The following is a 23,980-nucleotide window of genomic DNA, read 5'->3' on the forward strand; positions in this document are numbered from 1 at the left end:
CCTGAATCTAGCATAGAACTGAGATCCAAATTCGTATCAGATTTTACCTACAGTATCTTGTTTAATTCTTTAAAACAACCCTGAATTAGCCACTAGGGGAATACAAATCAAAACCATCATAAGATCTACCTCACATCCACCTGAATGTCTCTGATAAAAAAGACAGGTAACAAGTGTTGGTGAGGATGTGGAGAAACAGAGACACCCCACTCCATACCTGGTAGTGGAAATGGAAAATGATGTGGCTGCACTGGAAAATAGTTTGATGGTTCCTCAAAAAGTTAAACATAGAGTTAGCATGTGATCCAGCAATTCTACTCCTACTATATACCCAAGAGAAATGAAAGTCTATGTTCATACAAAAACCTGTACAGGATGTTCATAGCAGCATTATTCAAAATACGCAAAAAAGTGGAAACATCCCAAATGTCCATCAATGAATGAATGGATGAACAAAATGTGGTATACCCATACAATGGAATATTATTGGGCAATAAAGAGGGATAAAATACTGATACATACTACAACACAGAAGAACCATGAAAACATTATGCTAAGTGAAAGAGGCCAGACACAAAAGGCCACATATTGTATGAGTCCACTTATATGAAATGTCCAGAATAAGCAAATCCATAGAGACATAAAATAGATTAATGGTTGCCAAGAGTTGGGGAAATAAGGAATTGGGACTGACTGCTAATAGGTATGGAGTTCCTCTTGGGTAGGATGGAAATATTTTAGAATTAGACATTGGTGATAGTTGCACAACATAATGAATGTACTAAAAACCACTATATTATACACTTTAAAGTGGTGAATTTTATGTTATGAATTGTAATTCAATTGAAGAAAAAGTCAGTGACATGACACTTTGTACCAAGTGTTCTGGAGTAGTACTTGTTCTGGAGTAGTAGTATTTTAAGTAGTAGTACTTACAATGTTCCAAGCACTAGACAGGACTGGACGGGGGCCCCACCTGCGGTCTAGGCTTACTAAAATTCTAACACCAACTTTTCTTTTATCAAACTGCAAGGAAAATGAATTCTGTATTTGATTCTACCTCCTATCACTGAGGCATATGGTTTGACTAGAAAGTAAATTTACATAGTTACATTGATTACATTGAGAACATAAACATTGTAAAGAATATTCGGAGTTAAGCTCCTCTGCAGTCAGTCACTAAATCTACAAACCTACATAAATTTACAAACACACTTTATAGACTTCTTCCTTCCACCCATCCTTTCTGTCTTCCCATTTCTCTCTCCCCTGCCCCCAGCAAGGATGTTCTGACAAAACTACGCCAAAACTTGGGCATCACTCCAGATTATTCCATCTCCCACCTCTGCCTTATCCAAACATCAAATCACTTCCTAATTTAAAAAATAAAAATGTATGCCCTCCACTCTATTGCCACTACTTTAATCCAGGCCCTTTTTATCTCTTGCCTGAATTATTGTAAAAGCTATCCAAGTCAATCTCCCACAATCTTCCCAGATCAAGAAACCACAACCCTATGTCACTACCCTGCTTAAAACCTTCCCTGTGATCCCCTTGATAAAGTCCTCATTTTTTTAGCCTGGCAAAGGAGAAACCCCCAAACTGGCCCTCGCCTTATATTTGACTCTTTTGCATGTCTTCCACCCACAGTTTACACAAAACTGTTGGATGGTAGCCCTCAGACATACCATCCTATTTCACCCACCCCGCTCCCATGTCTGTGCACACTGTTTTAAAATTCCCTCCTCCTCTCCCTATTACCATATACACACCAAGTTAATCCTTATTTGTCATTCAAGGTGACACTCAAGTTTGCATTATTTGAGAGGCCATTTCCATGCCAGGCTGGGTTAGATGCTCTTCCTTCTTGCTTCTGCGGAAACCTACCTCTCTCAGACATTAGCAAACTATAGTAAACACCTGTATGGCAGGCAGACTCTAACATCTCCCGTAACGATTCCCACCCCCTAGTATTCATACCCCTCTGAATCCCGTCCTCTTGAGTGTGGGCTGGCCTAGCGACTTGCTTCTAATCAATAGAATACAGCAGAGATGATGGGCTGTCACACCTGTAATTAAGATACACAAGATTGTGACTGACATCTTACTAAAAGACGGTCTCTCTTGGGACTTTCCTGATGGTCCAGTGGCTAAGACTCCGTGCTCCCAATGCAGGGGGCCCAGGTTCAATCCCCAGTCAGGGAACTAGATCCCACATGCTGCAACTAAGAGTTTGCGTGCTGCAACTAAGAGTTCACATGCTGTAACTAAGGATCCTGAACGACACAACTGAAGATGTCACATGACGCAACTGAAGATTCTGCACATGGATCCTGCACGTGGCAACAGATCTCACATGCTGCAACTAAGACTGGTACAGCCAAATACATAAATTAATTACTTTAATAAAATAAAAGACGGTCTCTCTTGCTGGTTTTGCTGAAGCATGCTGCCATATCTGACTGGTCCATGTGGCAAGGAACTGAGGGTAGCCTATGGCCAACAGCCTGCAAGGAACAGAGTCTCTCAGTGTAAAAGGCATTGAAGAACTGAATCCTGCCAACAACCACGTCAGTAAGCCAGTCAAACCTTCAGATGAGACCTAGCCCTAGCCAACACCTTACAGGCTTGTAAGAGACCCTGAAGTAGAGGACACAGATGAGCTGTGCCTGGATTCCTGACCCACAGAAACTAATAACAAATTTGTGTATCTTAAGCCACTTAATCTGTGGTATTTTTACACAGCAATAAATACAGGCATACCTCATTTTATTGTGCTTCACTTTACTGTACTTCGCAGATATTGTGTTCTTTACAAATTGAAAGTTTGTGGCAACCCTACACTGAGCAAGTCTATCAGTGCATTTGTTCACTTCATGTCTCTTGTCACACTTTGTTAATCCTCGCACTATTTCAAACTTTACATTGTATTTATTATGGTGATCTGTCATCAGAGATCGTCAGTTATAACTGCAAAATGATTATGACTCGAATGCTCAGCTGATGGTTAACATGTTTTTAGCAATAAAGTGTTTTGTGTTTTTAGACATAACGCTATTGCACACTTACTGGACTACAGTATAGTGTAAACATAACTTTGTATGTACTAGGAAACAAAAAAATTCACGTGACTTGCTTTATTGCAATAGTTACTTTATTGCAGTGGTGTGGAACTGAACTTGAGATATCTCCAAGGTATGCCTGTACCTATTTGTATGTCATTCCCCATCCCGACTAGAATATAAACTCCCCTAAGGAAGGGATCATCTTATTCATCTTTGTATCCTAAATCTAACACAGGGGCTTGATGCTCAGTTAGGCTCTCAATAAATATTTATGAACTGTTGTTGAATTGCACCAATCTACCCTAATGCTTCTGCATGTTTGACAGCCAAGCTGCCCTAGTTTGACAGCACCACCTGATGGCCCGCAGAAGGAACCGTGACCCAACTTTGCTTCTCTCTCCTAAACTGAGGCAGGTAAACAACTCTGTCTTCCTCCTTTCGTGACACACAATAAAGTTACTCTACCTTCAAGAGTATCTCTTCTGGACATGCACAGGCACACAGCCACTTTTTATATCACTTTCTCCAACTTTCAGTTTCTAATCTGCACCCCCAAAATCTGTCTCATTCTGATACATGTTTGCTCTCTCTCTTGATAGCACCCCTGCTTCTCTCTTTCTTCCCCTGCACCTCTCTTTCTTCCCCTGCACCACCCCAACTTCATCACACTTTCTCATTCACTCATATACAACTCAGGAGCCACCCTAAGCATTGCTCACTGATAAAGCTGATATATCTGTATAAGGAAAAAAAACAAGATCCATTTACAAATGACATTAACATAAGAAAGCACTTCAGTAAAAGTATCTGTAGATCAGATATGTGATTCTAGCACAGAAAAGAGAATCACATTTTTAAACATACAAGAATACACATCTGTGCATTCAATTTCTAAAATGGAAAAAAAAACAAAACCTTGATTTTAGGTCTTGATGACTAAAAATTAAGATAAGGTGTTAATTACGTTCTAAGTCCTCATGAAGATGCAAGGGAATTCTTTAAAACAATCAGTGATGCTGAGCCCCCTGTGGGTGTATTCTGTGGGTGTATTCTGTGGGTGTTGACAGGGCTAATGATAATGTAACTGCTGAACTTTAAGGTAAGTGGAGAGACAGAAATGAAGGTGAAAAGGCAGTCACGACTCTTCCGAAACCATTTTGCTGCCATGAAAAGGTGAGTAGAATTACAGTATCCAACAGACATTTACCATTGAGAGGACCAACCTCCTCTAGAAAATTTTTCTCAAAGATCTCACACCTCCATGAAAGTGAAACTATAGCTGGGGTAAAAACAGAAAAAAGCAGGTTTTACTCACAAGGAACCCTCTGCTAGAGATTTTACGCTTGAGAAAAACTACATTACTATTTTACAATTTCTAGAGAACTAAAGGGCCCAAAGAAATTCTCTATATGATGGGCAGAAGTTAATGTCCCAGATTAGATAAATAAGGCCTTTCTGGAAAAAAAATTATTTCATTATTGCACTAAAAAAAAGATGTCATGGGCCTCCCTGGTGGCGCAGTGGTTGAGAGTCCGCCTGCCGATGCAGGGGATACGGGTTCGTGCCCCGGTCTGGGAGGATCCCATATGCCGTGGAGCGGCTGGGCCCGTGAGCCATGGCCGCTGGGCCTGCGCATCCGGAGCCTGTGCTCCGCAACGGGAGAGGCCACAACAGTGAGAGGCCCGCATACCGCCAAAAAAAAAAAAAAAAAAAAGATGTCATAATATGAAAAGATATCAGCATAGGACCATTCTCTTCAGCAACAGTTATAATAGCAAAAAATAATTCAAAAAATATCAATAGCAGACTGGATGAATAAGCTATTGTGCAGCCATACAATGGAATATTATACAGCTATAAAAAGGAATGAGGAACATCTTTATGAATTATGGTGGAATGATCTCTAGGATATATTGTTAAATGAAAGAAGCAAAATGCAGGAAAGTGAGTTAGTATGCTATCATTTATCTAAGAAATGGAGGATATAAACATGGTTGTATGTAATTAAAACAATGTTATAAAAACCACAAACATTTTAAATATAGTTACTTTTTGATGGAGGGCATACTATGTAGAAGATAGGGATAAAATCTAAACTTCTCTGAATATACCACATCATAAAGATTTTACTTTGTAACATGTAAATAATTTACATTATTATAACAAAATCAAATTTTTAAAAAGAGCAAATCAAAAGTAAAATGAAACAAATGAATGTAACTGTATTGAATTAATCACCATTCCACTGTTAATAGGATTGCTACACAAAAAGGAACATTCAAATGACTTAAAACACAATAATTTGCCTGTTCATCCCTAGTAGGATATACTTTAATGTAAAAAATTACGGGGAAAAAATACTAAACTGTTTTCAGCCATGATTCTGAGACTGTTGCATGTGTGTTGTGGGATAGAACAAATGAGGAATTATCTTGGTGTTGTTAAGAACCAGGATTTATGTTATGGGAAGAGGAAATAATGTTAAGACTGATGAGGTTAAAGAAAAGGTCCTAAATCTGAACTGGAAGTGTTAGTATAAACTCATGATGCATTTTTATCTTTAAAAACATTTATCTTCTGTCTATGTCCACTTAAAAAGCCAGGAGACAATGACCCATCCATTAGCAATGATCACTCCACTGCCCAGATCATGTCTTTAAGTACCATCTTTCAATAAGAAGAATTAGGGTCCTGAGAGAAATGACTAACTCCATAGCAGGGATTGAGCATGATGAAACTGGAATATCCTGTCACACCATGAGGCAAACGACCTATCAGAGATAACTAGGAGACAACACGGCTACTTCCAGTTGCCAAAGATAGATGAGTTGAGCATCAGTAGGAATGATAACTGGAACTGACTGGGACATAGCTGACATTTATAAACTGATAAGTGTATAGCAATAGTAAACGCATCACTGGTTATCTTTGGAGGATGCCAGGGAATCAAGCCACTATCTTGAAAATTGCTAAGTAAAAGAGAAGTCTCAAGCATTTACCCCATCTTTCCCATATGAACCGTACCTCAGGACAGTCAAATAGTTGATGAGGGGAGTTTCTCTTTATAGAAGCATTCCAGAAGTTTTGTAGAAAGAATGGACCACAGACTTTTGCAATGCTAATGAATTAATGGATCTAGGCATCAATCATGAAACATCACAAAAACAGAAAACCAGTCATTATATGCCTCCTAATGGACGTACACAACACTACCTATAAAGAAGTCTGAATAAATAAGCCTGAATCCAACCAACCAATCTACCTCTGGATCTAACTAACAATATACAGAGAATATAGGTCCAGAAGAATGGGGTACATGATACCACAGGACTGTAATCAGCAAAATCCAGACTATGGGAAACTCTGCCAGACAAATGACTCGATTTCTGCAACAAATAAATCTTAAGGGGAAAAAAGAGAAAGGGGTACCTGCAGAATAAAAGATACTTAAGAAACATATCAACCAACTGCAATTGGTGGGTCTTATTTCAACCATGATTCAAACAACATTTTTTAAAAACAAAGACATTTATGAGCTAATTAGGGAAATTTGAGCATTGTCTTGGTATCTGATGATATCAAGCAATTATCTTAATTTTTATATAAGCTAATAGTATTATGGTTGTTTTTCAAACAGTCCTTACCTCAAAGTTATGTGCTGAAATAGTTACGGCTGAAATATGATGTTTTAGATTTGCTTTAAAATAATCCCAGAGTAGGGGGAAGAGTGGGTGGTATGTATAAAAGAATAGCCTTAATTTTATAACTGTTGAAAGTGGGTAATGTTTGCATGAAGTTTCATTATACTGTTCTATTTTTGTATATATTTGAACTTTTCCATAATAAAGAAATGTTAAATGACGAGCCTTCAAAAATTGGTTTGTGTCTTGCAGACACATATTGAGAGTTATGTTCAAAGCTAACAACGTGTGTCTGTATGTGTGTGTGTGTGTGTTTGTGTGAGAGAGTGTATAATATATTCAAACAACTCTATGAGGCAGTTACTTCTACGATCCTCCTTAGACAGAGAAAGAAACTGAAAATTAAAGAAGTTAAGCCACAGAACAAAGTAAGTGGCACAGAGATTATAACCTAGCTCTCTCTGACCTGAGACTCCAAGTGTCCAGCGGGAGAAATGGAAATTCCTCTACATAAGTAGAAGGAGATTGGTGTAGAGAATTGTTTACGAGGTGCTGGAAGGTATAGAAGAGCAAAAAGAAGATGGAGATAAAAACTGGAGAAAGAGAGGATGAAAGGGTAACATCCAGAGACCAGAAACTGTTAACACCCTGGGCTGGTACCCACAAGCCCATACTTGTACTCATCACTGATGCTGGCACCATCACTGTGAAAGTTGTACCACTGCCACTTAGAAGTAGCCACTGCTATTGTCTCCTCCTTTCTCCCACATCCCAATTTCCTGCCAGTACCACCTACTTGCAGAATCTAAGAGTAGACCAGCTGGCAAAGAAGTATGGAAGATGCAGTTTGCAGGCTTCTAGCCCCCCACAATACAAAGGAAAATATGGAAAAGCAGGAATGGAGCTGAGACCCAAGAGACAAATAACCAGCACAACTACTGTGCTGTACTTCTTGTCGAGTTACAATGTCAAATTGTAATTTTTTGATTTAGAACTCACGTGTGGGTGAAATAGGTGAAGGGAATTAAAAGGTACAGACTTCCAGTTATAAAAAAAAATAAGTCATGGGGATGTAATGTACAGCACAGGGAATGCAGTCAATAATATTGTAATAACTTTGTGTGGTGACAGATGGTTATGAGACTTATTGTGGTGATCAATTCATAATGTATATAAATATTGAATCACTATGTTGTACACCTAAAACTAATACAATATTGTATGCCAACTATACTTCAATTAAAAAAAAAGAAAATGGAAAGGAAAGAACTTTAATGTGAAGTTTTACTTTTTTCCTTGCTTCTTCCATTTTAATAGCTGCCATGTGGCCATTAAGCACTTGAAACGTGCTGATCCATATTGAGATGCCCTGTTAAGTGTAAAATACATTCTGAATTTCAAAGACTTAGACTCACACACACATATTCATGAGAACCTAGAAGGTTTACAGGGACCGTACGTCTGTTATAGCTGTACCAATCCTTTTGACAGTGTATTAGTCCCACCTTACAAGGAGTTAGGCAGCATCTCCAAGGCCACAAAGCTTGTGTAGGGCAGAGTTGGAACTCAAGCCTGGGTCAGTGAGTATCTTTCCATCACACCAGGTTGACTTTTTATAGCCACCAAGATTAGGAGCTGGAGCCTAGGAAAGGAGCTGCAGCCAGGCCTTGTGCAATGGCTCCCCTCAAAATCTCCTTGATGTTTGAGGCTTGGTATGACTAGGGATGGCTAGGCAGACACCAAGTCATGCCTCCACCTCCCGGTGGTCAGCAAGCCTCATCTACGAAGAATGTTTATAAAAGAAAGACATAACTTAGTCAACTTGGCTGGAACTATTTCTTCAAGAAAAATGCCTCGGGCTTCCCTGGTGGTCCAGTGGTTGAGAATCTGCCTGCCAATGCAGGGGACATGGGTTCGAGCCCTGGTCCGGGAAGATCCCACATGCCACGGAGCAACTAAGCCTGTGCGCCACAACTACTGAGCCTGCACTCTAGAGCCCACGAGCCACAAGTACTGAGCCCATGTGTTGCAACTACTGAAGTCCACGTGCCTAGAGCCCATGCTCTGCAACAAGAGAAGCCACTGCAATGAGAAGCCCACGCACCGCAACAAAGAGTAGCCCCCACTCACTGCAACTAGAGAAAGCGTGCAAGCAGCAACGAAGACCCAATGCAGCCAAAAATAAATAAATTAATAAAAAAAGAAAAATGCCTCACCAACTTGAATAAGCTCCCTCCAGCCAAAAATGGACAATTTGAGCATCCAAGTATAAGAACCGCAATGGGTTGACACACATCAATTATATGTGTTAAAATAAGCTACAAGGATATATTGTACAACCCAGGGAATATGGCCAATATTTTATAACAACTATAAATGGAGTATAACCCTTAAAAATTGTGAATCACTATATTGTATACCTGTAACGTATATGATTAGTACATCAACTATACTTCAATTTTAAAAAAGTATATGTGTGAGCCAAACTGATTCATAATGTTACTAAGCAAGCAAACAGAGGAACAAGTGAAACACCCTTGTTACCTTAGGAGAATGGTAGAGAATCAACTCATTACTTTGATAACTGGAAATAACAGGGAAGATTGACGCATTTAACCTGCCTTTCGCATATAAATTGTATCCCAGGGAAACCAACTAACTGATGAGGGGATGTTTTTCTTCTTAGAGATGTTGCAGCTAATAAGTGAAGGAAAGGATGCAAGAGGAATATCACCATTTGACACCCCCAATGATAAATGGATGTAAGCAAAGATCGTTAATACTGGCTAGCATCACAGCAAAAAGACAGTCACAGCAAAAACAAACAAAACAAACAACCCAAGAAACAAAAAAAGCAGACATTGTATATTTCCTGCTGTAAGAACACGGTATCACTGAAAATGTATTCTCGCCCCACTTCCACCCCTCAAAATTGAGCATAATTGAACCAAAACTCTAAAAATAACTGCAAGTTTCTAACAAACAGAGAAGGCAGGGAAACATGTTAGACACATGCCAGGAATGCAAAAAGTAAAGTGCAGACTGGGGGAATATCCACAGGACAAACAACCCAAGGTCCTGAACAAAGTAACTGCAAGTGGAAAAAGAGAGAGCGGTGGGGAACCTATAGATTAAGAGAGACTTAAGCGATAAACCAACCAATTGCAATGAGTGAGTCTTATTTGGATACCAATTGTAAAAAATAATAAGACAATTAGAGACAATTAGAAAAATGTGATTGATATTAAGTAGCTGCTATAGACTGAATGTTTGTGCCCCTCCCCAATTCATATGTTGAAATCCTAACCCGCTATGTGATATTAGGAGGTAGGACCTTTGGGAGGTGATTAGGTCATGAGGGCAGATGCCCTTATAAAAGTGACCCCAGAGAGCTCCTTCACCCCTTCCTCCATGTGAGGACACAATGAGAGGATGGCTGTCTGTGAACTAGGAAGCAGTTCCTCACCAGACACCGAATCTGCTGGCACCTTGACCTTGGACTTCCCAGCCTCCAGATGTAAATTTCTGTTGTCCATAAGTCACACAGTCTATGGGATTTTTGTTATAGCAGCCAGAACTAAGACAGTAGTTATTAAATTTTTTGGTGTAGAGTGGTTTTATGACTTTTTTTTTTTTTTTTTTTTTTTGCGGTACGCGGGCCTCTCACTGTTGTGGCCTCCCCCGTTGCGGAGCACAGGCTCCGGATGCGCAGGCTCCGCGGCCATGGCTCACGGGCCCAGCCGCTCCGCGGCATATGGGATCCTCCCAGACCGGGGCACGAACCCGTATCCCCTGCATCGGCAGGCGGACTCTCAACCACTGCGCCACCAGGGAAGCCCGGTTTTATGACTTTTTAAAGCAAAGAATTCTTAGATTTTAAAGATACAGACTGAAATATTTGTAGATGAAACAGAAAATAAGTGCCTAAAAGAAACGAGACAACTTAGTGCCTTTGGAGGTGAAACAGCACAATGAAAAGAGTACTGGCAGTAGCTCTGAGTCCCTAGCTGTGGGGTCCTGGTCAAGCCACTAGAGACCCCGCACCCCAGCTCTCTCCCTACCAATGTGGGGCAAAAACACCACCTGAGCCCCTCACCTCCTCAGAACACCAAGGATCACTTAGGATAACGACTCCCTGAGGGAATTGCACAGGTTCTTCCTCATCTGCTTCATCACCTTCTAATTAAACCCACTTCTCCCAAAGGACATGCGTACAAACGAAACGCTAGTTCTAATTCAATTTCATGTTTCTCTCACAACACTGTAAATATATTCCAGCCACATAATGGGCTAACTACTTTTTTTGAGCTAACCTAGAAACCTAAATGCCACGTATAACACTGTTTCTATATGAAAACCCTTTCCCAGTACCAACTGGATTCTTTACAAAGTATGTTTGTCATCTAATCTGCATATAAGAGTGAGTGTTACCTTTTACATTAATCCAAAGCATTTCCTGATTCTTTTTTCGGATTCAACGTTCTCACCTTTGACACACAGAATTGGTTCTAGTCTTGTGCTCCTCCTCCGTTTCCCTTCTTGAAAATCTCAACCAACAAAGGGGAGAGGAGAATGTGCCTGCAACACTCCTCCCAGCCATGGCCACCCCCGGGAGGTGAGGGGACTGGACAAAGCTCCCTTCCCCTCACCAGCTCCTCCCAAAGGGATGAAGAGGAAGCCTCCACGATCAGAGTCAGCCAGTCCTGACATCTCACTGTCCTACTGGGCCAGATCACTGCAGGCAAAGGTGCTGGGCTTTCACCCAGGTGGCAGCTCACCTGGGTTCCGCGTATGGTGGAGTACATGGGCAGAGAGGCTGACCACAGGGACAGGAGGGCCTGTGGTGGTCCAATGTGTAAGGAGTCCCGGAACTGGCTTTGCAGACCCCGCCTTATAGATTTGGGAGGAAGAGGGCAGGAAGCCTCGTGCAACCCTGTCTGCCTAAGCCTCCGGTACAGAGCAAGCCACCACTTCCCAGAGCACGCACCAGGCAATCTTCACCTGTGCTTGCCCAGCCACTGACAAAGCTGATCCTTTGCTCTGTTCTCTCTTTATTTGGCCATCACTGTCTTGAGTACCACTCTCTCGAGGGAACTGTGCAAAGGAGCTATTGTAGACAGAGTTTGTATCAGACCGTGGGGAAAAGAAAAACGTTCAGCTCCAGCTACCGCTCAGTTCAAAATGCTACTTATCCTTCTAAAACATCACCCAGTGGAACACCTTTTGCTTTCCTCACAGTCACCCAGCTTACAGGCCAAGACTGTCAATCAGTTTCTTAAGCTGAAAATGAAAATGCCTCATGTGACCCAAAGACCACTTGTGGGTGAGGGGTTTGGGCCGTTGGGTCATTATTGGCCTTCATAAACTGGTACCTTCCTCTCCATCTGGCCACTGCTTTTGAAGCTTCCTCAGCAGGAACTCGGAAGAGGACAAAAGCCCCATCAACCCTGAAGTCATCACCTTCCAGGTCCAGAGGTTTGACGTTATTTATGGATCTAATGTCAGAAAACGGCACTTTTCTTTTTATCCATGTTAACCTGTGTGATAGGTTACTAAGAAGTCTTCCTATAAAAATTTCCAAAATTCGGGGTCTTCCCTCCTTTTTGTGACTCACACAGGCAACTGGATCCCTGTAGCTAATCATTATACCTTCTCTAGGAGGAAACGTCGTTAGATTTACAGTGTATCATTTTTCCAACAATATACTACATGTGACAGCACCTGAAATGCCACAACATAAAAACCAACAGAGCTTTTCCAAAATCGCTTTAAGCCCAATTATAGACTAAGGTTTCAGGTTACATGTTTACACCAAAGAAGAATTCCACATGGAACCATCTCAAGATAACACCAAGGCCCTGAGCTTTAAAGGCAGAAGCCTGATGCAGGTCCAACAGTCATGGAACCCAAACACCAGCTTGGGCCTTTGACGGGCTAGATTCTACTGTGTCATCTCCTTTGGAAATCCAATTGACTCAGACCACACCCAGCGGGTTTCCAAAGCTTCAGGGTAGCATGTCTATATATAAATCCAGTTAGTCACCTACATTGGCCAAATCAATCTACTTGAAAGTGGGATACATTTTCCAATAAAAAACAACTATGTGTTTCAAAAATATCTAAATCTAAATAAGCAAACTTTCATTTTAATTACCAAAACAAATCATAGCAACCACAAGATTATTAGCAGCTAATATTTGTACAGTACTTAGCAAAGTGCCAAGTACTGGGCAACATGTTCTACCAAAGCTTTCTCCATTTTACATTCTCCACTCATCTCAAAACAACACTCCAGTGTGAGCTAATAGAGGGGGTGACGGTGGATCTATAACAGGAAAAACCTCACCCGCAAGGCCCTCTGATTGCTCCCCACCTCCCGTCCTACCACTCTATTCTAAATAACTGTGATTCCAGTACCAGCTACGCTTGGGCCTTCAGGCCTGTGTAAAAGGCAATAAAGCTCAGTGGTTAAGAACTTGGGAGTTGGATTCAGGCAACCTTGTATTCAAATTTCAGCCCCCACCTTGAGCAATGTATTGTACCTCTGCAGCCTTGTTTTCCTCCTCTGTAAAATGGGAATGATAATTTGTGGCTCATGTATATAAAGTACTCCACAAATAGCAAGACTTTAATAGCTAATGTTACTACATCTACTCTACGCAACGTGTTGCAAAATGTACAAACCACACAAGAAAATTGGAATCGCCTTGGAAACATGAGACGACCACGACAAGTTTTCTTTCAGTGATGGATTATCCAAAAGCAAAATCATCTCTTGATTTTCATTAAACCAATCACAAGTTTCTAAACTATTTTTCTGTGACCTGTCCCTGAGAAAGCAGAAAGGAGGAGCTGAAAAAAGTTGATGGTAAAGAATAAAGCATCAAAATCCTGAATAAAGCCTGGCTTTTATCTGCCAGTGGGAGAAGAGAGAAAATGGGGGAAAAGCTATTAGCAACCAAATCTAAACTAATCTATATTGCAACTTATTAAAAAGTGGTGTTTTCAAAAACAAAGTGGTGTTTTCCATTAAAACATAAGTATCCAGACTTCCACTGTAAGATAATGGTGACACCTATTTTTTTTTAATTTTTAATTTACTTTTTACTCTTTATTGGTGTATAGTTGATTTACAATGTTGTGTGAGTTCCAGGTGTACAGCAAAGTGATTCAGCTATACATATACATATATCCATTATTTTTCAGATTCTTTTCCCACATAGGTTATTAAAGAATATTGAGCAGAGTTCCGGTCCTTGTTGATTATCTATTTTATACATAGTAAGGTAACATCTATTTTTAAAAACGAACTCCTGAACACATTTGAATATTTTTAAATGTTTTAAATATACATATTCTTGAGTGAAAATATCAGCTTATAAACACACAGTAAAACTCATTTATTAATGTTTTGAGGCTGTGGAGAGAAGGTGTAGAGAGCAAGAAAGTAAAAACTGAGCAAAAATAGAATAAATTGGCTAAGCTAGGTTCCTACTTAAGGAACTTCTCACCTAGAAAGAGTGCTATCACCCCCACCCCCTATCTCTGGGCTCTGAGATCGTGGGGAGAGGGGTCAGTGGGCAAAGAACAGAGGAAATGATAGAAACATGTCTGTTACACACTGAATGTTTGTGTCCTCCAAAATTCCTATGCTGCAGCCCTAAACCCTGACGATATTTGGAGGCAGGACTTTTGGAAGGTAATTAGGTTTATATGAGGTCATGGGGGTGGGGTCCCCATGATGGGATTAGTGTCCTTCTAAGAGGAAGAAGAGAGAACAGAGCTTGCTTGCTTTCTGCCATGTGAGGACACAACAAGGAGATAGCTATCTGGAAGCCAGGAAGAATGCTCTCACAAAGCACCTTAATCTCGGACTTCCCAGCCTCCAGAACAGGGAGAAGGAACTGTCTGGAGTTTAAGTTGCCCTGTTTATGGTATTTTGTTATAGCACCCCAAGCTGACTAAGAAAATGTCTAAGCAGAGTCAGGGTGGAGAGTGAACTGAAAAGAGAAGGAGATGTTTTCAGCAATATCTTGGAGGTCTCCACACAAGACAAGTGGACATTCTTTAACATCATTAGTCATCAGACAGGAAATATAAACAATAAATTAAGTGGCCATTTTAAAAATGCCATTATTTTAGAAAATTACTCATCTCAATTTGAGCTTCCCAGGGTATCTCTAATGATGTTGACCATCTTTTAACACTGGTTACAGAGGGCCTTCTGGGGGATGGTCAGGATATTCTCTCCTGTTCTGTAAAACCTTGATCAATGGGCTCCCTTGCCCTCTGGTTTCCAAATGTGTTTGGACAAAGATGGTACCTCCTGAAAAGGAGAACAGTAGCATGGAGGTATTTACTCCCTTGGCTCCCCCTGCCAGGCCAAAGGCCTCCAGTCACTGCATTCTTCCTTAAGACCTCAGCTTCGGGGGGCTTCCCTGTCCTATAGGCTTGGTTTCTCAGGTTCCCATAACCATTCCCTCCTGTGGCTTCTTTTAGGTGGTAACAGCACCCTCTTTTTCTAGTCTTAGGGTGCTTCATCATCATTTGCTGATTTCCTTTCATCTTGCCAACACATCCGCATCAATCCCTTCATTAGATGATTTTTCTTAAACTTTTGTGGATATGCAATCTGTTTCCTGTCCAGATACCATCTTATCAGGTGGTAAGGTTGGTTGGTCTTGCCTCAACTAGGTGCAGGGTTTACTTACAGCCCTTTGATTGGTCATCAGCATCTCCCTTTTTTTTCACCAACCAGAAGTCTCAACCCAGTTCAACAGCTGTCATCTTTCTGAGCCCCTGAATTCTAGATTTTATTTGCCCACTTGGCCCCTAGTACTCATGTACTCCTCTCCAACCCTGCTGGTTTCCCAGACCCTGGACTCTGTCTTCACACCTGGTGCTACAGGGCTCACTCCCTCCCTCCTATTCTGATTCCTGGCCTTCGCCCATCGTAATCTGGTACCACAGGAGCTGTCTGGCCCTCACCAGCATGTCCTGTCCTGCTGCAGCCCAGGTCTTGCCTTGTGTCCACCAGGGTGGGACTCAGTAGAAAAGCATCACCTCTGAAAAGTAGCAGCTTGCTGTGCTACTTTCTGATTTGAGAACTGATTTACCAAAGTCCAAAGGAAGAATTATCTGATAGTTCTTAAAAATTAGTGTGACTACTGAAGAAAGCAGTGAAAATTAGGAAAGTTTGCTCAATGACTATAGTTCATGTGTTGGAAGAAAGGGGGGGCACTAAATTGTGATGAAATAAGCTATGGCAGAAAATAAACTAGGGCTTTACTAAAATTAAAACAAATAAACATGGTGAAAACGACTAGCAAGAACTCCAAGAGCCGAGAACTGAATAAGCCTATGGCGTCACATCAGCCCCTGTTTTAAGCTCCTCCCTTGGCTTGCAATTTCCCAGCACGTAGGACACAGCTCTAGCAGGGTAGAGGCATGTGAGGGATTGTGATGACAAAGGAAGACATCAGGACCTGCAAATCCCAACAGATCCTGAGGAAAATTTGAACCTCAAGAAACAAGAGTGGGCTACGTGGTCCAGCCCTCTCTCCACTTACAAACTTTCCAGCCAACCTTCCAGGCAGACTTCATGGATAGAGATGACAGGTGGCACATTACAAAAGTCAACTAAGATGAAGGCAGGGCTGTGACTAGTAGTCCAAATACACGCAATGTGGTACCATATACTCTGCTGGAGGTGGTCACACCTAATTCATCTGGCCCACAGACAGTCAATTTAATTAATTTAAAAGCAGTTGTTCTCAAACTGTGGTCCCCAGATCAGCAAAACTAGCGTCTCCTAGAAGCCTGTTAGAAATCCAAATTCTCAGGCCCCACCCAAGACCTACTAAATTAGAAACCCTGGGAGTGGGACCCACCAATCTGTACTTTAACAAGCCTTCCAGGTAATTCTGTTGTACACTAAAGCTTGAGGATATTGATTTAGAGAACAAAAATGATTTTTTTTCCAAAATACCTTTACCCCTCCCCGAAATAAAATCTCATTCATTATTTACCATAAGGTCAGAAAATTATCTATTTATTTTCCCTTTATATATAGTCAACTTGGGATTATCCTCACTGATTCAGAAAACCATGGAAAGAATAATACAGAAGTAATGAATCACTGGCTTAGGTACACCCTTTTGCAATAGATTGACCATCCTCATTAGGCTTTGCTTACCAAACTTCGTGGATATTCCCTGAACCCCTAGTGCAACAGAGTCTGGTACAAATACTGACTGCGTGAATAAATGAGCACAATGAATGGAGGAGATGGGGAACTGGTGAGACTGCCTACCAGCACAAAATCACTTGGAAACTGAGAACCTCCTGCGTCTGATCCACAAAATAGTTAAACTACACAGAGATGGCTGCAAGTTGACTGAACTGTCAACAAAGACTCTTTTCTACAACTGGCTGCCTAGTCCCAGATGACTCTCCAGCCACAACAGCTGGGATGAGAAAAGAAGACTTGTAAGAATCCCCAGATTTTCCCGGGGAGAGGTTCAACCATCTCCTCTGAGGATTTCTGAACAAGAATTACAAAACTGGCACAATATCAGGAGTGAGCATTCTGCAGGATTCTCCTGTTGGAGTACTATTTTTAAAAAGGCAAACAAGAGGAAGACAAATTGCTAGGAACCTGCATTTTTTACAGCAATTGGAAGACAAATCTAACTTCTTACCAGAAATGGAAATCCACATGATATCATTGTACTGCACATGAATTATTAATGTTTATCATTTTTTTTGTAAATTAGGTATTCAGGAAGGTTCCTGTCGACATCATGTTTGACATCATAATGCTTCATCATTCTAAAAGCCTAATGAGATGAATTCTTGCTAGAAAAGAGAGAGAGAAATCAAGTACACATTTCTGCACTCTGGGGAACACCAGAGACCAAGGAGATAATGAAGATATGGTTTATAATTGATGTACAAAGAGAAAGTTTAAAAAAATCTATTACAACCCCATCACCACTGTAAACAAGACCAAATGGCAAAGACTTTACTTTTCCACCTGAGCATTTTGGAAAAGGGAGGGTGTGTGTGGGGGGGCATGAGTAGCAACTATCTCAAACTCTTAAGGTAGAAGAACTCTTCTAAAAAGAAATGAAAGTAATGTCTTTATAAAATTACCTTATCCACAAAAGAACATGGAACATGTGAAAACTGAAAAAGCTACTATAACACTGAGTCACACATCCTAAAAGAATACTATTAAATATATTAAAATAATTCTGTGATAATAATTCTGTGTGGTTTGTATAAATAATAATTCTGGTCTCAAATCTATAGTTTCTGAGCTCTACACATGCAAATTAGTGTTGAATAAACTGAACCAGCAGTTTTAGTCCAACATTTCCAGCAATGGGTTGGAATGAAATAAGCTCTTATTTGGAAACCTGGTTGATAAAGCAAAGTACGTTAAATTCATACCCAGGTCAAGCCTTTTAACACTTCAGCCAAGTAGCAATGATATTTATACAACTTCATACTAGCTGCTAATAATTGGGACTTATTTTCCCTCCAGTTTTTATTTCATTTGGTCTCTAAGTAGCCTCTTGAGAGAAGTACTAAAACATAGAGAATGAGTTCATTCATTATTCTTTCTTTCACTGAACAAACATGGAGTAGCTAGAGGTGCCAGGTACTAAATTGGGATTCTTGCTACTCTGAAAGGCAAAAACATACAATTTCTCTTAAGCAAACCAAAAAGAGTATCACAGAGTTCATAAGTTGTCACCATTCGGAACTACTGCTTCATGTTTGCAAATCTCCTTTTCAACAAGAAGGCAAAGGATAGTCTTTATTGATAAAATTCCAATTTAATTATTTCACCAAATATAACATTTTAATCCCCTGAAATTACTCCTAGTGATAACTTTATGTGAACTGGTGGCGGGGGGGGGAACTTAATAATAGAAAGTGTTCAGCACATACCTTTATAACAAATGTTCAATTAGTAGGTTGTACTGTCATGAGTCCAGGTCTCTAGTTCTTGGATATTCTATCAATACACAGTTAACATTCAAAAGCTAGAAGAGAAAGCTTATACCTGGTACATAGTAGGTGCTCAATAAATGGTATTTGTATTATAATGAGTACATTATCATAGTATATTACATGATTATTACCAGAGAAACTCTACAACTATAAGTAAACATCAGTTAAGCTTCATGTTACAAAATCAGATGCTGTTAAAGTAAGCTCACTAAGAGAACCTTTTGCTCTTCCACACTGAAGTAAGCACGTCATCCTTCTCTTCACCCCTCCACTGAGAGCTGACTTTATCCAATGAAGACTAGGAGCCTCCTCACACTAGCTGCCTCCAGTTGTTGAATAACTTTTCAAGTATTAACTATACAATCGTGCCTTTACCAAATAATCAATGGAACGATTCCTGGTAATTTACTGACCATGTAAAAACTGTGATTCTACCTCCCATTAACAGTCATAGAGACACACTTCTTTTCCTCTGTATTGTGGGATGTGCCATTGTCTTTCTGTTTGCTATATAAGGATAAAAGGCCCAGTGGCCACATTTACACAATGAAAAACCTCTTGGATTTAATAGTATTTTGAGAACACACAGGAAGGCACTATTAAAATAATCATTTTTCTTCTGGCATTAAGAAATAAGTAGTGACTGCTTTAATCACTTAATTTTTTCTAGTTCCTCAAAATTCCACTCTCCTGAAAGATGAGATGTATGTGCAGAATGAATCATCTTCAGACAGCTACACTGCACGGAAACCACTTCCCCTCACTGTAGCTCAGCCGACCCTCCTCACTCACGACCCGATTCTCTCAATTATGTCCAAGACACAGCCAACCCAAAGAAGTAATAAACAACAGGTTCCACTCAGGTCCTCTTCCTCCATCCCTCCGGAAAACAGAAACACCCTCATTCATTCACAAATCCCACACTCGGTCCCTGTGGCTGAGACTCCATGCAACCTGGCTGGTGTCTCCAAGGTAAAAACCTCAACACGAGGGCACTATAGTACCGTTGCACCGAGTCTGCACCATTCACCTACAAGCCACGCAAATCCAGCCCGGAGCTCAGATTTCATTCAATGGGACTCGCCACTGAACGCTCTCAATGATGCCCACCCCTCCTCCTGAGTTGACCCAGCCCAGCCTTCTCCACCTCAGTGAGAAACGGGCCAGCCCACCTGCTTCCCTTCTCCACCCGGTGCCCCAGAACCAGCGCCCTGGACCCCTCCAGGGGTCTTTAATGCTCACATTTCCTGGGCCCTCATCACCCCCTAAATGAAAAGTAAACTCCTCCTTAGTGAAAACCTCCCCAAACCAACCACGTCACGGCCACTCAACTCCGCCGGAGCCCCCTACCCGCCGGACGGGGCAGGCGGCCCCCTTCCAGCCCGGGCCGGCGCCCGGCGTTTACCTTGACGCTGGTGTAGCTGGTCTGGGTCTCGGCCTCCGCGCTGCTGCAGCAGTGGCGACTCCGGCCCCTGCAGGTGGTCGCCGCGGGGGCCGTGGAACCCGCGCTGCTGCCGCTGCCCAGCTCACCGCGGGCCCTGCGGCCGCGGGCGGCACCGGGGGGCCAGGATGCGCGGCTCGGGGGGATGGCGTCGGCGGCGTCGGTCTGGACGAAGAGGCCGTGCAGGGGGGCCGCGGGGCCCTGCGACACGCTGGTGGTCTGGCGGGGCGAGTTGGACTCGTCCGAGTCCCGGCAGTAGATCACGCCGCTCTGCGAGACGTGGATGCTGGGGGCGCAGCCCATCCCTCGGCCGGGCTCCCTCGAGCGCCCGCCCGCGCCCCCGGCCGCCGGGCCCCAGGGCCGCGGCGGCCACCTGCAGTGAGGGGGCGGGCGCCTTGGCGGCGGCGCCCGGACCGCTCGCCCCCCGGCCTGTCTGGCCGCCGCTCCGTCGGGCTCGCCGCGGCACCCCTCGCCGAGCCTCCTGGGGCTGCGCGCGTCACCCCAACTTTCCCTTCTGGGCCATCTTCCTCCCCGAGCGGGAGAGCGCGCACACACAGCGCCCCGCGCGCACGGGTGGCCGCCACCCTCCCCGCCGCGGCGCCCCAAACGAGCTCCCTGCGCCTCCGCCCTCCCCTCCGCCCTCGGCCCGCGCCGCCGCCCAGCTCGACCTCGCCGGGCTCCCGCGGCCCCTGGGCCAGAGCACCGCCCGCCCGCCCGCCTAAACCTCTTTCCCTACTTTCGGTCCGCGCGCGCGTCTCCCTCCCTCCTTCCCTCCCGCCCGCCTCCCTCTGCGGCGCCCTCACTCCGCAGCCGCCGCCACTCGGGCCCCGCTGCGCCCCTCGGCCCCGCCCGCCGCTCCCCGCGCTCTCCAGGGCTGAACAGAGAGTGCCCGCCGCCCGGCTCGGCCCCCGGGGCCCCAGGGCGCGGCAGCGGGCACCACCCCTCGGCGCCCTCCCCTCCTCCGCCGTCCAGAGGCCTCATCCCTCCTGCACCCGTCCCGGGGCCGCCCCCCGGTTCCCCAGCCCCTCTTCCCCTCACGGCACACACCCCGGGCCGGCCCCGAAGGGCGGTGTAGCCTGGGGAGCCCCGCAACAAGCTTCTGGCCTTTCACGAACACGTTGTAACATCCTAGTAAAACACCACGATGCCCTGTAGGGACCCTCCAGACCATGCCCACCCATCTGACTTGCTCGCCTCCCAGTACACTCAGAGCATTAAGGAGAGAATTCATGCCTCCATAGTCCCCCGCTTCCCCACACATTCTGAAGGCTGAGCTGGATGGCTGGCGACCCAGTCTTCAAAAGAAGTCCATTCCATGTCTACTTATCATCTGGAGGTCACGCCAAGGGACGGGAGGCCCTGCAGAGGACCAAGCACTTGAACACACAAATTCTAAGATCCAAAGGAAGAACAGAAAGAAGCTGTTCGCGTGGTTCTTGGATTTCTCCTCCAGAGTTTTCACCTCTTCCTTGGGTGTCACTAAATTTTCACCCTGGCTTCTACTCCATCCAGCCTCCCGTTGTCCACTGCTCTGCCTGACACCCCAGGCTGGGCAGTCAAAACTGCCTGCCCTCACTCCCCTGAGTGAGGCTACACAGCTTCACACGAGGGGAGCAAGAATACCTTCAGAAGAAGGCTGCTTATTGTCCCCGCTGTGCAATCTGGGTTAGCGCTTCGAGGCACCGTTGCTCATTTATTCATTGGTTCTTTGAGTGATTCCTGCCTGCTGCCACAGCATCACATGGCTGGTCCAAGGAAGGACTCAACAGTAGAGTTGCTTATAAGGTTAAAGGCAAGAACACAGAGTCCTAATGCAAAGCACAAAGAAGTATCCAATTTCAAATAATTTTTTTGGTTCCTCCCTCCCTTTCTCTCCCCATAACATCAAATTTGGGAATGACTGGATCAAGACTTTATATTACAGCTTCTAACCTTCATAGAGAAGCAAATCTCAAATTCAGATATACAGAGGAGAAAGAACTAACCTAACCTAGTCTAACTAACCTAAGCTAACCTAAGTCTTCTACTTCTGTTTCGCTTCTCAGTTTAACACTAGAACTTTCCAACTGTTGGTCTCTTTAAAAAAAATATTTGATGACATGAAAAAGTGTATCTCTAGTTAATGCAGAGAAAGTCTATGCTGTATTTTCTAATGGACAGGCAAATTGCTCATAAAATTTCTGCGCAGGTTGGGTTCCCCAAGAAGCAGATCCTGAAATGGTGTTTAGCAGGCATAAGGTTTATGAGTAAATACTCTAGGACCCTAATCAACATCTGGAAGGAAAGGAGGGTGGGAGGGAAGTAGGAAGGGAGATTGAGCAGGGAGAAACTGAGCTAGAATACAGCCTCACTGAAAGCCTCAGGCAACCCTGCGGGGAAAATTCTGAAACGGGATGATGCCTCAGAGTTGTCCTGAATTGGGTCTAGGAGGATAGACCTTTATACTCTCACATGGATCAGCAGTTACTTGCAGGCCACCACAGTAGCCTTGGGCCAGGTGGCTCTCTTCAGCTGAGGTAGTCCCCTTATGAGACTGACAGCTGAGCAGAGGGCGATCTGCTAGCCGCACTCCTCCAGCTGAAGGAATAAGTTCTTCTTTCCTGGCATCGTAGCTTCCACCACAGTTCCCTTCCATGCTTCCTTGTCCCTATCCATGCCTGTAAGAATACCACATTAAATGGTCAAGACTGAGATATAGGGACAGTCATCCATTTGAAATAGGCCTAAGCCTGATGGCTGCCATCTGCTCTACTTCCAAGGGACCATTCAGAATCTGGGCAAACATCATCAGAGTTAAATTACAAAAGCACTAGTCTCCATACCAATCCCTGATGCAATGTTAGGTGGGAGTTACTGGTTCCTAAAGTTCTCTATGATTCTCTTATATACACCCATTTCAGTCATTATCCTTCACAGAGCTACCAGTCAATGTCAGCCTTTTTTGACATTTAGAGCCATGCTAATTCTCATGCCCCATGTCTACTTCTTCAGAGTTTTCTCTAGGAATGTGGTTACTATGATGACACCTCCCAGAGAAGAGAAAAGGGCCAGTCACTCACTGAGGCTTTGAAGGCAAGAAGACTATGATAAAACAGAAATAACAACCAGTCTTCTGGTGGAGAACATTAGGAGCTGAGTCATGAAGGGACAAGTCACCCAGAAGCAAATTTAGGGAAAAAAAAAAAAAATAGAAGCAAAATTAAAAAAAAAAAAAAAAGATTAAGACTTGAGAAGTAAATAACCCCTAGGTGGCTATTGAACAGGACTGAGCTGCTTTACTATGTTAACTGACCATTACTTATTGGGTTGGGACCAGAGCCTTTCACTGAATGTGAGTTTTTGCAGGAGCAGAAGAGGGAATGGGGGAAATGCACTAGCTATAAATTCTTCCTCCCATTCCCAGAGCAGCCAATAGCTTCAGTATCTTTCTCAGACATAGCTTCCACTGCCAATTCTGGCTTAGTGAAAGGAAAAAAATAATGTATCCCTATAATCTCCACCAAGTGTTCTCAGTGGGAATGTGTAACCTGCCCCCATCACTGGCACAAATCTGGTCACTGAAACATGCAGAAGCGTGCAAGTGGAGGAAAAATGGTTTAACTGAAATCGTTCCCTAGTTAAGCTCTGAGGCCTGAGTTCTTGCTCCTGTAAGTGATTTCTGGACCAATTCCCATGTCACAATTTCAGTGCATTCCACAGTAACCGCAAAGTCTACAAGTTCAGACACTGCAGATAAAATTTAGGCTCAAGTTACAGAATAAGGCCAGAAAAGCCAACATTATAAAAAAATTTGAGTTAAGAAAATTTAGCTA

At 43.2% G+C, this 23,980-nt stretch overlaps 1 protein-coding gene across 7 annotated transcripts in view; it reads right to left on the reverse strand.

The window, feature by feature from the left end:
* PDE8B (phosphodiesterase 8B) overlaps nt 1-23,980 on the reverse strand; it is a gene marked incomplete at its 5' end in the record, with an annotated part of 391,344 nt that overhangs the window by 238,207 nt on the left and 129,157 nt on the right. The window contains one exon of one of the 7 annotated variants that reach the window (XM_082621921.1): nt 20,133-20,471. The exons of the other annotated variants lie outside the window; for them this stretch is intronic. Coding sequence (XP_082478047.1) covers nt 20,133-20,471 — 339 coding nt within the window. Of the gene's footprint in view, nt 1-20,132; nt 20,472-23,980 lie in introns of those variants that run through there. 7 annotated transcript variants of the gene reach the window in all.

Source organism: Mesoplodon mirus (assembly GCF_964341445.2).
Source record: "Mesoplodon mirus genome assembly, chromosome: 5".
Taxonomy (NCBI): Eukaryota; Metazoa; Chordata; class Mammalia; order Artiodactyla; family Ziphiidae; genus Mesoplodon; species Mesoplodon mirus.